Source organism: Octopus sinensis, linkage group LG4, assembly GCF_006345805.1.
Source record: "Octopus sinensis linkage group LG4, ASM634580v1, whole genome shotgun sequence".
Classification (NCBI taxonomy): domain Eukaryota; kingdom Metazoa; phylum Mollusca; class Cephalopoda; order Octopoda; family Octopodidae; genus Octopus; species Octopus sinensis.
Window position 1 is genome coordinate 15,210,853 of NC_043000.1, and position 15,483 is coordinate 15,226,335.

The following is a 15,483-nucleotide window of genomic DNA, read 5'->3' on the forward strand; positions in this document are numbered from 1 at the left end:
CCCATCCAGTTATGAACGAGAAAAGAAAACCACCAACATTTTATCAAAAATATGTTACCTCAATAATCAGAGGACATCAAATAAATTTCCACACGGAAATTAAAGCATTTTTCATCACGACTTTTATGTTTTTAGTGTGTAGTCATTTCCGGTGTGTAAAGTGGTTTTAACTGTATCACGCCGCCATGTCAGACGTAACTGTAAGTTGCAAATTCTAATGTGTAACATAATATAATATAAATACATTTTTACTCAATTGCTTATTTATTTTACATATACTTTACTTTTTATTTACGACTTATTTATTCTAAATCTTTTAGTTTCACAATAATCTAGAGTAACACTCCTCTTATATAAGGGGACGCAGTAATTTGTTTATCAACATGGAAATGTGATACTAAATATTTTGACAAAATAAGTTTTCGGAAATCAAAATTCTATCACGATTTAAGTGATTGATCACTGTATTTCATTATATTGGGAGAAAAATATCAAGTTTTGCTACCCTTTAATTCATTCACCTTTCTTTCGGTGATCTTTCTCTCTAATATTCTGGTTAAATGTCAGCATTTTCTAATCATATACTTTGTGAAATTTCAAGTAGTCAAGCAGGACTAAATTTGATTTTTCAGATGAAGTGTGCATAGTTAGCAAATGAAACTAGAAGTAAAAAGAGACATGCCCTTAAAATTAATTGAGAATTTTATTAATGATTGATTTCCCACCTAAATAAGGGGTGTATATCGATACATGGTAGTGCCCCACTATCAACCTCAGAAGAAAAAGCAATAGTCGCCAAAATACCTTTAGTCCGGGCAATTTCAAAACTGCCTCCAATCTAGAAAGGCTAAACTAACGATAAAATAATATGAATAATAAAATTCCTCGATGAAATTAATTGTAACTGCTTCTGTTCCACAGGCAGCTTAACAACCTTTTAACCTTAACGACTCGTGTTACTTGTTAAACTGAAAGTTATTAATAACAACTTCCAGTATAAAGTTTTGGTTTATTTTTCAAATTGTTTTGTCAAGAGAGATGCTTCATGTGTTAAGAGCAAATGAAGATTTATACAAACTTGAAATTATAAAATTACCAGGCTTATGATGAAATATTTCACTGAATTTAAGTCACATCGCAGTGATCTCCCCTTCTCAACCTACCCTTGTTAACATCTGTTATATAATAAAGTTGGAAAACTTCCATTATCTGAGATTATGCAAGTAATTATTCGACAAAATCAGGCAAAAGAAAGAGTGTTTTAAAATCTAGAGGCAACATTAGGGGAGATAACTTCGACAAGCTCAGCTGATTGTAATTTTTGGATGATATAGGCGCAGGCAGTTCGCTTCACAGCCATGTGGTGTCGGGTTCCATCACATTGCATGGTACCTTGGGGATATATATGTATTCTGTTATATTTTTTTCCTTTTATTCTTTTATCTTAGTCATTATAATGCAGCCATTCCTGGATCATTTCCTTGGAAGGTACAGGGAAACGAATCGACCCCAGTAATTGCTTTTAAAGTCTAGTCCTTATTCTGTCGGTCTCTTTTGCTGAATGGCTCAGTTACAGGGACGTGGACGAACCAACACAGTTGTATATCAGTGGATGGGGCAAACACAGACACATACGCACGCGTGCACACATATATGCGTATCTATATATATGATTGCGTGTGTGGGTGGGGCTGGAGAGGTTAGAGGGAAGAGGTGAGTAAACGGAGAAAAGGAACAGAGGACTGAGGGAACCCTAAAAAGGTTTCTAATGATATTAACGATATTATCCTTTTTTGACATTGTAACAATCAATTTGATTTTTTTTTTATCTTCATTAATTTTATCACCCAGTGGGTTTCACCTTTAACAACAATCCATGGGAAATAACTCTTCTCAGACAGGTTAGCGTCAAAAAGGTTAAGATGATGGTGTATTTTGAAGGAAATTTGACAGCTATTTCTAGCAAGTCTGATGCCCATGTAGCGGTTGTCTTCATTCTCTCATGATAGTAATTTGATGAGCTTTCTTATTGCTCTTTTACTGATTTCGATCGTTGACTGTAGCCATTCTGGGGCCACAATTTTATTTCAGTTCCCAACTTGTTATTTCGATTGTAATACAGTTAACAGACACATGAATGTCAAATGATCTCATTTTCTTTGTCCTGTGTATCAGATTTTTTGGTATAGTAAGGTGTTACTTATATTTCTTATAGCCTTGCAAAAAGCATAATTATCAACTGCTCTACAAAATCTGCTGGCCGTCTGATCCTGACTGGCTCCTGTGCTGGTGGAATGTAAAAAGCACCATTCAAGCATGGTCGATGCCAGAACCACCTGACTGGCCCTCGTGCTGGTGGCACGTAAAAAGCACCCACTACACTCTCAGAGTGGTTGGTATTAGGGGGGGGCATCCAGCTGTAGAAACTTTGCCAGATCGGATTGGAGCTTGGTGCAGCCTTCTGGCTTGCCACCCCTCAGTCAAACCGCCCAACCCATGCCAGCATGGAAAGCGGACTTTAAACGATGATGATGATGATATATATATATAATTTTAATCAGGAGTCAGCTAACTGCTTCACCACACACCGAATTTAGAAATAGGAGTTAAATGCCTTTTCTACTACCACAAAAAGAAAAAATAACGAATCCATACAACTCAGATTAGCTACATACGTGTTTCAAGATGAAAGTTATATTTACTTACTTATTTCTCATCTTCAGTGCAGCATTTCGAAATATAAATTTAGGAGTGTTAAAATTGGACACAAAACTCTACTTGTGAAGACCTGTTGAGGCAAGTGAGGATCAGAATCGAAATCGATCAATGGAAATTGCAGATGTGTTACCAGTGCCGGTGGCATGTCGAAACTCTACTTGTGAAGACCCGTTGAGGCAAGTGAGGATCAGAATCAAAATCGATCAATGGAAATTGCAGATGTGTTACCAGTGCTGGTAGCATGTAAGAGAACCTTCCGTTTCACGACCGTTGCCAGCACCGCCCCGTTTCGTGTCCGTTGTCAGCCTCGCCTGGCCCTCGTGCCAGTGGCACATAAAAAAGCACCATCCGTTCGTGGCCGTTTGCCAGCTCTGTCTGGCACCTGTGCGGGTGGCACGTAAAAAGCACCCACTACACTCTCGGAGTGGTTGGCGTTAGGAAGGGCATCCAGCCGTAGAAACACTGCCAGATTTGACTGGGCCTGATGAAGCCTTCTGGCTTCACAGACCCCAGTAGAACCGTCCAACCCATGCTAGCATGGAAAGCGGACGCTAAACGATGATGATGATGATGAATAAAAGGGTAAAATTAATTGATTAATTTTACCCTTTTATTATTATCATTATTATTATTATTATTATTATATATATATATGTATTTATATATATGTATTTATATATATGTATGTATTTATATATATGTATTTATATATATGTATGTATTTATATATATGTATGTATTTATATATATGTATGTATTTATATATATGTATGTATTTATATATATGAATGTATTTATACATATGTATTTATATATATGTATTTATATATATATATATATGTATATATATTTATGGGGTGGATGTAGGTGTCTTCAAAATAAAGCTGGACCTTTTACTGTCAAGTGTCCCAGATGAACCAACTTCGCGGTCAGAGGTGCAGATGAGGGCAGCTGCATCAAACTCTCTCATGCACTAAATATCAATTCCTAAAGAGCATTCATGAAGTAAAAGTATGCAGCAACACTAGCATGGCCACAGCTCATGAGCTGAAACTAGATAAAATAAAAAAAAAAGTTTAAAAAATATAAACATGGGACAAGAGCGCAAAACATCCGGACAGTTAGGTGATACAAAAAAGGGACAACAAAACATCCAGACAGACGATACAAAGAAAACAAGGAGGGGTCATTCGGAGTTTTTTTTCCTCAGTCAATTTTCAGATTATCTTTGCAATTTCGGATGTGTGTGTATGTATATATATATATATGTATAACTTCAGGAAACCTGCCAGTCACCTACTGTTCTGACAGACATACTAGCCAAATTGTCTACATCCTCGCCAAACAAAGGGAAAGATGACTGCTTAGAAGCAGATATAGCATCACATGATGTGGAAGACAACTGGGGATTTCTACGGCACAACCTGCTGAGGGCCACTGACCAGATTTGTGGATGGTACAAAGTCCTCTCTCAACTCGAGGTTACATGGTGGTGGAACAATGTTGTTGACAGGGCTATTAGAGAAAAGAAATGGGCTTGGAAGAACGGTGGTAGCAGGGAAGTGTATCAGACTGCCAGAAGGGAAGCTAGGAGACAGGTTTACTTAGCCAGAGGGGAAGCAGATAAGAAAAAATTACAGAGGTATCATGTTGTTGGATCAGGTAATGACGGTCAAGGAGAGGGTCAGTTTAGATGAGATGCAGTTTGGGTTCGTGCCAGAGAAAAGCACCACTGATACTATATTTCTGGTAAGACAGCTGAAGGAGAAATATCTAGCCAAAGATAAACCTCTGTACCTGGCTTTTGTTGACATGGAGAAAGCCTTTGACATGGTCCCCTGATCCCTTATCTGGTGGTCAATGAGGAAACTAGAGATGCACAGAGATGCTGTCAGTATGGTGAGGGTTGGTAATGAGTACAGTAAAGAATTCCGAGTAGGGGTAGGGGTCCACCAAGGATCTGTCCTCAGGCCCCTCTTATTCATCATAGTCCTCCAGGCAATAACAGAGGAATTCAAGACAGGATGCCCCTGGGAGCTCCTCTATGCTGATGACGTTGCTCTAATTGCTGAGTCACTATCAGAACTAGAGGCTACAATGAATGGGAGAAAGAGAGTCTGCCAAATGTGAACTCAACAGAGGGACCAGCTATCCGAATTGACTGTACCTTGGTAGATATTGTTTGGATTCTCACTATTCTGAGTGCACTCTATGACCTATTCTCTTAATATTGGTTTCAAATTTTGGTAAAAGGCCAGTAATTTTGTGGGGTGGGATAAGTCGATTATATTGACCCCAGTGCTCAGCTAGTACTTAATTTATCAACCCTGAAAGAATGAAAGGCAAAGTCAATCTCGGCAGAATTTGAACTCAGAACATAAAGACAGACAAAATATTGCTAAGCATTTTTGCCCGACATACTCTCTTATTACTCTTTTACATGTTTCAGTCATTTGACTGTGGCCATGCTGGAGCACCGCCTTTAGTCGAGCAAATCGACCCCGGGACTTATTCTTTGTAAGCCCAGTACTTATTCAATCGGTCTCTTTTGCCGAACCGCTAAGTGACGGGGACGTAAACACACCAGCATCGGTTGTCAAGCAATGCTAGGGGGACAAACAGACACACAAACACATACACATACATACATATACATATATATATATATATGCGACAGGCTTCTTTCAGTTTCCGTCTACCAAATCCACTCACAAGGCATTGGTTGGCCCGAGGCTGTAGCAGAAGACACTTGCCCAAGATGCCACGCAGTGGGACTGAACCCGGAACCATGTGGTTGGTTAGCAAGCTACATACCACACAGCCACTCCTGCGCCTATCCTGCACACATGCTAACATTTCTTATTTTTTATTGCCCACAAGGGGCTAAACATAGAGCGGGCAAACAAGGACAGGCAAAGGGATTAAGTCGATTACATTAACCCCAGTGCGTAACTGGTACTTAATTTATTGACCCCGAAAGGATGAAAGCAAAGTCGATCTCAGCGGAATTTGAACTCAGAACATAACGGCAAACAAAATACCGCTAAGCATTTCGCCCGGTGTGCTAATGTTTTCTCCAGCTCACCACCTTAACTACTCTTAATGTTTGTAGATTATTATATCTTAAGTGTTTTTTATTATTTTTGCTGTTTGTTTTATATTTTTCAGGCAGACTCTTCAAATTCCAGAGCACCCACACAATCTGAACGACAAAAATGTTGGACTGCTAGGGATATGTTCTGGACCTGCTTGGATGGAAATGAAGCCTCCCCATTAAACTGTCAGGCCGTGCGTAAAACCTTTGAGGATAGCTGTTCTAAAACTTGGGTTAGTAAATAAATATAAATTATAAATCATTGCCATTTATTAACATTTGATGCAGTGTCTTGTGTGATTAATATTGAAAATCCAACACTTTACTCTTTTACTTGTTTCAGTCATTTGACTGTGGCCATGCTGGAGCACCGCCTTTAGTCGAGCAAATCGACCCCAGCACTTATTCTTTGTAAGCCTAGTACTTATTCTATCAGCCTCTTTTGCCAAACCGCTAAGTTACGGGGACGTAAACACACCAGCATCGGTTGTCAAGCGATGTTGGGGGGACAAACACAGACACACAAACATATACATACATATATATATATACATACATATATATGATGGGTTTCTTTCAGTTTCCGTCTACCAAATCCACTCACAAGGCTTTGGTTGGCCCGATGCTGTAGTAAAAGACACTTGCCCAAGGTTCCACACAGTGGGACTGAACCCGGAACCATGTGGTTGGTAAGCAAGCTACTTACCACACAACCACTCCTGTGTGGTAAGCAAGCTACTTGCCACAGCCACTCCTACACCTATGTAGCTTTTCTTAGCTATATCTTATCTGAAATGTTGACGTTTCCTTCTTGTTGTTGTTTAGTTTCCTCATTGAGCAGACCCATAACGAAAGGCATGGCTAGCCTTTCATTTTGGATATTTAGGACTACATTAGCCAAGATGTTATTTCATTTTTTTGACATGGTAAAGTGTGATTTTGAGGGAATCTAGCTTTATTTCTAGCAAGGTCAATGACTTCATGGAAATTTTCTTGTTGAGTTGATGTTTTTTGAATGTCACAGAGTGATAAGCATCTGATTGTGTTTTGCCTTCTTTTCCTTCTAATTAAAATGTTCCTAGTTTACCTCTGCTCCAATGATAAGAAATGGTTGAAGAGCATCTTTTTGATATTCGTTCTTTGCATGTCTCTGCTGTTCATTGTCATTAAACTTCTTCCCCCATCTACTTCAGTTAAATTAGATACAAATCTTGCCATCGTTGTTATTGTCATCATCATCATCATCATTTAACATCCATGTTCAATGCTGATGTGACAGTTTGGACACTTTGACAGGACCTGATGGGCTCAAAGACAGCATTGTGCTCCAGTGTCTGCTTTGACATGGTTTCTTATTTCTTTATTGCCCACAAGGGGCCAAACATAGAGGGGACAGACAAAAGGATTAAGTTGATTACATCAACCCCAGTGCATAATTGGTACTTAATTTGTCGACCCCGAAAGGATGAAAGGCAAAGTCAACCTCGGCAGAATTTGAACTCAGAATGTAACGGCAGACGAAATACCTATTTCTTTACTACCCACAAGGGGCTAAACACAGAGAGGACAAACAAGGACAGACAAACGGATTAAGTCGATTATATCGACCCCAGTGCGTGACTGGTACTTAATTTATCGACCCTGAAAGGATGAAAAGCAAAGTCGACCTTGGTGGAATTTGAACTCAGAACGTAGTGGCAGACAAAATACTGCTAAGCATTTTGCCTGGCGTGCTAACATTTCTGCCAGCTCGCCGCCTTAACATGGTTTGACATGGTTTCTATGGCCGGATGTCTAACACTAATCACTTTACAGCATTTACTTGATGCTTTTTTTGCATCACCAGTATCTGTGAGGTTGCCATCCAGTTTGTAAGACTACAAACCCCAAAGGGTGGGCTGGGAAGCAGATTTTATGCTAGCAGAATAAAGAGTAAGGAGGGGTAAAATATGAGAGAAAAGGGCCAGAGCGAATAATTTTCTTGCTACACAACTACTCATATTTTAGAAGTGGGGGCAGGGTGACTAGGGGAGCTGGAAAATGATAAAAATAGATATGTTAGAGTTCAAGGTTTGAGGAGGGTAGGAATGAGTGAGGAGTGATTGGGTGAGTAACGGATGTCCGATAGTGCAAGGCTGTAAATTTTTAAAAAGATCTACCGTAAGAAGAAATTATAATACTGAGTTGATTCAATATTGTATTTATTTTAATCAGTGTCAGGACTACCATTCTAGTAATTACCGTTTATAATTATGTTGGGTCCACGTCAGTTTCTTATCGCACAAACCAAGATGAATGTTTGAGATATTAATGCTTTGTCCTATCTTTTTCCAAGAGCCGTGCCTTAAAAAAAATATTAGAAATATTGTGATATGGTTATCTGTAATGGTGGAGACAGTTGGTTTATGCACCCAAAGACTCACACACAAACTGGTGAATCAACTGATTAGTATGACCTATATTGTATACAATTAAAGAAAAGAAAACATCCTATTGATATGTAAACATTATTGTGATCCTTAAGTCTATTGGCATATTTAGCTAGTGGTTGTAAGGGAAAACTAGTGTAACACACACACACATATATATATATGTGTGTGTGTGTATATATATATATGTGTGTGTGTGTGTGTATATATATATATGTGTGTGTGTATATATATATATGTATATATAATATATATATATATATATATAAAATGTATATATATATCTCTCTCTATATAAACGGCAGTTTGTCTGTGCGTGTTTCTGTGTGTCTGTTTGCTTGTACCCTCACCCTGACCACGGCTTTCAACCGATTCTGATGAAACTTGACACACACATAGCCCAATGTCATAATTCAAAACTAACGCAGAGAAAATTTTGAAAAGTTCCCCCAGTTCTGAAAAAAATCGATAAATTCGACATGGGGTCGAGAATCAGAAACACAAACTGTCTAGGGGACGCAACTCCACCTTTTTTAACTCTGAAAAAAATTTACCATCATTTTTTCCATTTTTTTGCTATTTTTTTGCTATAACTCTCTAAAAATGCTTTATAGTTATTTCCCTTACAAACCTGAGCAACGCCGGGCGATACTGCTAGTATATATATATATATATATAAATATATATATATATATATCATCATCATCATCATCATCATCATTTAACGTCCGTTCTCCATGCTAGCATGGGTTGGACGATTCAACTGGGGTCTGGGAAGCCCCCAGTTGAATCGTCCAACCCATGCTATATGTATGTATAATATGTGTGTGTGTGTATGTATGTATATGTGTGTGTGTGTGTGTGTGTATGTATGTGTGTATATATATATATATATATATATATATATATATATATATATATATAATATATATATATGTATGTCTTAGTATGTGTGTGTTTCTATATACATATGTTCATATATATATATATATTCATGATTAAAGTTAATTGGAATATGTTTGTCACATATTTCAACACTGCAGTTACCATGGAGAAAATATCCCATGCGTTCAGTGTCGCCCTCTTTCGGGAATCTCAGACATCAATCAGGTGATCTACTAGTGCAAATCAGTCACTGTGTTGGCTGAATTATATTTAAAGCTATAAGCTTTATCAGTTCATTCAGGGTTGCCTGTCTTAGGTATATCTCATTGACAAAAGTCAATAAACTCGAAACATTGATGTCTGAAATATGTGACACATATTTCAACTAAATCAAATTGTGATTATATGTAGACACTGCTTACACAATTACTCTGATATATATGTGTGTGTGTGTGGAGGCGCATGGCTTAGTGGTTAGGGTGTTGAACTCATGATTGTAAGGTTGTGGTTTCGATTCCTGGACCAGCCGATGCGTTGTGTTCTTGAATAAAACACTTCATTTTCCCGTTGCTCCAGTCCACTCAGCTGGAACAAAATGAGTAATCCTGCGACAGACCAGTGTCCCGTCCAGGTGGGGAATTTCTATGCCACTGAAACTGGGAAACCGGCCCTTATGAGCCTGGCATGACTCGAGAAGGAACATTTTTTGTGGAGGCGCAATGGCCCAGTGGTTATGGCAGCAGACTTGCGGTCAGAGGATCGCGTTTTCGATTCCCAGACTGCGCGTTGTGTGTGTTTATTGAGTGGAAACACCTAAAGTTCCACGAGGCTCCGGCAGGGGATAGTGGTGATCCCTGCTGTACTCTTTTACCCCAACTTTCTCTCACTCTTTATTCCTGTTTCTTGAGTAACGCTGCGATGGACTGGTGTCCCATCCAGCTGGGGGAACACATATGCCACAGAAACCGAGCCCATGAGCCTGGCTAGGCTTGAAAAGGGCGCATAAATAAATAAAAAAAGAAATATATATATATATGGGTCCAACCCATGCCAGCATGATGATGATGATGTATAAGACCTGTCTCAGAGATTTCAAGGCATAAATCTCTCTCTCTCTCTCTCTCTCTCTCTCTCTATATATATATATATAATATATATATATATATATGTATATGTATATATTTATGTATATATATGTGTGTATATATATATATATATATATATATATATACATACACACACATACATATATATACACATATGAATTTATGTATGTATATATGAACTCCTGCAGAGATTTCAAGACCTAAATTAACATTTCTGTTGGCACACACATTTAGCTACCGGTTGTAATCAGCTTTTTAATTGAACAATGCCAATGAATCACAGACTTTTTAATTACATATACCAGAGTAAACAATTCCAGGCTACTTTGTATATAGACATTAGCCACAGATAAGTGGAAGTTGGCTATTTTTAACTTACCGGTCTTGTTGTAAGTTTCTAAACAGTCATTTAATTAGTAATCCTGTTTAGTTTGTCATCATATTGTTTGTTATTCAAATATAAAACTGCAAATAAATACTACAGAAAAGTGAAAACAAAATATAAACAATTTTAATCTGTGATATTTTATTACTTATCTTTTACCTTTCACTTGTCACAGTCATTGGACTACAGCCATCACGGGGTACTGCCTTGTAGTATATAGTTGAACAAAGTAACTCCCCCCGGTATTTACTTTTTTTTAAGTCTCTAGTTATACTTATTTCTTTATTACCCACATGGGGCTAAACATAGCGGGGACAAACAAAGACAGACCAAAGTATTAAGTCGATTATATCGACCCCAGTGCACAACTGGTACTTAATTTATCGACCCCGAAAGGATGAAAGGCAAAGTCGACCTCGGCAGAATTTGAAGTCCCAACGTAACGTCAGACGAAATATGGCTAAGCATTTTGCCCGGCGTGCTAATGTTTCTGCCAGCTCGCCGCCTTAAGTATCTAGTTATACTATTGATCTCTTGGTTGCCAAGCAGTGGAGGAATAAACACAAATACACTCACATGTACATATATGTACATGATGGACTTCTACAGTTTCTGCCTACCATATTCACTCAGAAGGCAGTGGCTGCTATAATTGTGAATACATCGTTCCCAACCTTTACTGGTCAATGATTTAAGAATATTGTTTCTTTGTTGAGGACAACCTGTCATTCTTCTATAGAATGGTAAGTGAATAATTGGGGCTCTGGGGCTCTTAGTGTCTTTGGTTGTTTCTCCAGAGATAGTTTATGGCCTGAATGTTGGACTTAGGCTGATCATGGAACTGGATAGACCAAAGTCATATTTAATTTGTTGAGAGTTGCAATGAATCCTGAGCTTTATATTAGTTTGGTCTATAAGTGACCAAATCTGTGTCAAGGTTTGGACAAAAAAATCTATAAAATCCTCTACATATCTGATGAGATTGAGTTGCCTATTACCTTCAGCTGGTTCTTTGAATTTCTTACTATGATCTACCCCTATGTATCTATCATATCTACTGACCTGCTAGAGGTCCCACTGTACTTATGTGCTATCCTTTCCTGTCCTCAATACACAGTATTGAGTTTCTACCTTCTCCTTCTCTAAATATTGAGTAAAGCTGTTTATTAAATGATGTTGGGATTTCAATGCCCTCTCATTTTAGTTTTACCATATCAACTTTTGGATTCTTGATTATATTAAGATTTTTGGTACTTATTCAGCTAATCCATCACTGATTCTGATATGATCTACTTCTACACTATTTTTATTTATGTGTGTCTTACAGTAATGTTCATCACTTCTTATTTCAGTATAGATTTAAAAAATTTTCTGTCATGCATTTCATGAACTGTAGTATCATTGGTTATAGGGTGAACATTTCTTATGTATCAAATCTTCTAATTTTTTTAATTGCCCTCAAGGGGCTAAACATAGAGGGGACAGACAAAGGGATTAAGTCGATTACATCAACCCTAGTGCGTAACTGGTACTTATTTAATCGACCCCGAAAGGATGAAAGGCTAAGTCATCCTCGGCAGAATTTGAACTCAGAACGTAAAGACAGATGAAATACCTATTTCTTTACTACCCACAAGGGGCTAAACACAGAGGGAACAAACAAGGACAGACACATGGATTAAATTGATTACATCGACCCCAGTGCATAACTGGTACTTATTTAATCAACCACGAAAGGATGAAAGGCAAAGTCGACCTCGGCGGAATTTGAACTCAGAACGTAAAGACAGGCGAAATACCACTAAGCATTTCGCCCGGCGTGCTAATGTTTCTGCCTGCTTGCCCCCAAAGATTATGTATCAAATCTTCTGCCAGGCAGGCACTACACTTTTAACATTACATTCAGTCTGTTCATTGCTTATTGGTATCTTGCTCTGGGTGGTAAGGGAAATGTTCATTAATCATATTTCTGAAATATTTCATATCAAAGATCGATTGTGGGTAACAGACTTAACATGCTGTCCAGTGGGTACTTTTAGTGAAGTTCACATCGTTGCAAGTCCTTGAACCTGATTCTTACTCTCCTTCTCATTGATATTTCTCCTATGGATATTCAGACTGGGCATTGGCTAGAGCTATCTTACCAGTCTGGAAAAGCATTCAAAGGTTGTGGTACTCTCTGTTCCTCTAATTAACTTTTTTTTAAAAATCTTTGCAACAACCAAACGCATACCCTCCATCAGACACCTACCATATTCTGAGCGCCTTGTTTCCCTGGGCATGGATTCACTGAAGCTCCGGCATCTGGCGATGGACTTGGTAAGCACCCACAAAGTTATCAACCACAACACTGAACACCTTTTTGATCTCCATGTGTCTAACACACGTGGACATGCCTACAAAGTCAGAAAACAACACAGCTCCCATGACTTTCGGAAACATTTTTTCACGCTCAGAGTTGCTGAAGCATGGAATAAACTGCCTGCGTCAGTTGTTGACTGCCATGACACTGCATCCTTTAAGGCCCTCATGCTTTCCGAAATCTGCCGAAACTACACCTGATTATATATACACTTTAGATGAGTTGTAGTGCACCTGAGCACTGTACACAATTATTATTATTATTATTATTATATTATTATTATTATTATTATTATTTGTTAAATTTTAATTGATCAAATTGCATTTTCTGTCTTTTCCAAATTTTTTTTTTTTTTTTTTCAATATTCTAAAAATCTGCATTATATTTCTGTCAAATTTCAGGTAAAATATTTTGATCGAAGAAGAGAATATCTGAAATTTAAAGCCAAACTTGAACAAGAACAATCAGATCCTGTTGACAATGTTAAGTTATGATATTTGTAAAATATATTCCCATTACAACCCCTCCAACCAGCCATTGATGAATAAATGATAATTTCACATTCAGGTGAAAGTTTGTACATATTTGTTGAAATAAAATAATAATGAAATTATTGTATACAGTGCTCAGGTGCACCACAATAAAACTAAAAAATGAATAGGATTTGATTTATTTCTCGCATGTTTGTGTTGTTCTGCTATCCATTTATCTCTTCTACGCCAGCCTAATCTGGCTCCTGTGTCGGTGGCACATAAAAAACACCATCCGAGCGTGGTCGTCTGCTAGCCTTGTCTGGCACATAAAAACACCATCCGAGCGTGGCCGTTCGCCAGCCTCGTCTGGCACCTGTGTCGGTGGCACATAAAAACACCATCCGAGCGTGGCAGTTCGCCAGCCTCGTCTGGCACCTATGTCGGTGGCACATAAAATCACCCACTACACTCTCGGAGTGGTTGGCGTTAGGAAGGGCATCCAGCTGTAGAAACACTGCCAGATCTGACTGGCCTGGTGCAGCCTTCGGGCTCCCCAGACCCCAGTTCAACCGTCCAACCCATGCTAGCATGGAAAGCAGACGTTAAATGATGATGATGATGATGATTCTAATGTGAGACTTCGCATTTCCTTTATCATCATCATCATCATCATCATCATTTAGCGTCCGCTTTCCATGCTAGCATGGGTTGGACGGGTCAACTGGGGTCTGTGAAGCTGGAAGGCTTCGTCAGGCCAAGTCTAATCTGGCAGTGTTTCTACGGCTGGATGCCCTTCCTAACGCCAACCACTCCGCGAGTGTAGTGGGTGTTTTTTACGTGCCACTTATTTCAGTTATTGGACTTCAAGCATGTGTGGGCACTGCCTTGAAGAGTTTCAGTCAAACTGATTGATCCCAGTACTTATTTTTTGAAGACTGGGACTTATTTCATTGTTTTGTTTTGCTGAACTGCTAAGTTATGGACATGTAAAAAAGAATCAACACACACACAGACATATAACTCTTTAACTTGTTTCAGCTTTAAAGCTGTGATCATGCTGGAGCACCACCATTGGTTGTGCTACACACACACACACACACATACATATAAATGACAAGCTTCCTCACAGTTTCCAAGTACCAAATTCGCTCACAAGTCATTAGATAGCCTAGGGCTGTATTAGAAGACACTTGCGCAAGGTGTCATACAGTGGGACTGGGTCTGCAACCACATTATTGTAAAGCAGGTTTCTGAACCAACAGCCATGAAGCAATTGTTAATGGTCAACAGGGTTATCAAGGGCTCAGTCCCTGCATACAGCACCTTCAAGTGTATGATGAAAATACTTGCCTGTCCTCCAACCCAAGCAACAATGAGACTGCAGTGGTAGAATATAAACCATAGAAATTTGCCTGTAACACTATCAAATTACATTGTTGAAGGTGTTTATAAGCCATTTAAGAAACACACAAAAACCGTTAGATTCACTTCAACATTTAAATTAAATTTATCAAAATATTTTCGTCGCTTTGAGACCGCGACCTGTTCACTGACAAAACTTCGTGCTGCATCACAAAGTTTTGTCAGTGAACAGGTCGCGGTCTCAAAGTGACGAAAATATTTTGACAAATTAAATCTAAATGTTGAAGTGAATCTAACGGTTTTTGTGTGTTTCTTAAATGGCTTATAAACACCTTCCACGCTGCAATTGTTTTCGTTCCAGCACACGATCTCAGATCAAGTCACTCGCTATGCAAGTACATCTCTGTAACTATCAAATTAGCCTTGAGCCAAAGAAAGAGTCTAGGTAGTTGCTCAACCCGCTACAAAATAACAATGAAATCTCAAAAAATTACATTCTTCTGTCTTCAAAATAAGGAAGAACATAGACAATGTACGCTTTGATATACAGGCAGAATGGTCATGGCTGGAAAACCTCTAATCATAGGTCTGTCCAATCAGCTGATCTGGAACTAAGCATCAATAACTGTGACATCACCACCACCAATAAAAATAAAAGTAACAAGTCGA

At 38.5% G+C, this 15,483-nt stretch overlaps 1 protein-coding gene across 1 annotated transcript; it reads left to right on the forward strand.

The window, feature by feature from the left end:
* Positions 1–116: 116 nt before the first annotated feature.
* LOC115210352 (cytochrome c oxidase assembly factor 6 homolog) lies at positions 117–13,578 on the forward strand. Its single transcript, XM_029778895.2, has 3 exons — positions 117–200; positions 5,887–6,045; positions 13,381–13,578. Exons 1-3 carry the CDS (start codon positions 186–188, stop codon positions 13,471–13,473), a joined length of 267 nt encoding a protein of 88 aa, XP_029634755.1. The 5' UTR covers positions 117–185; the 3' UTR covers positions 13,474–13,578.
* Positions 13,579–15,483: the final 1,905 nt, after the last annotated feature.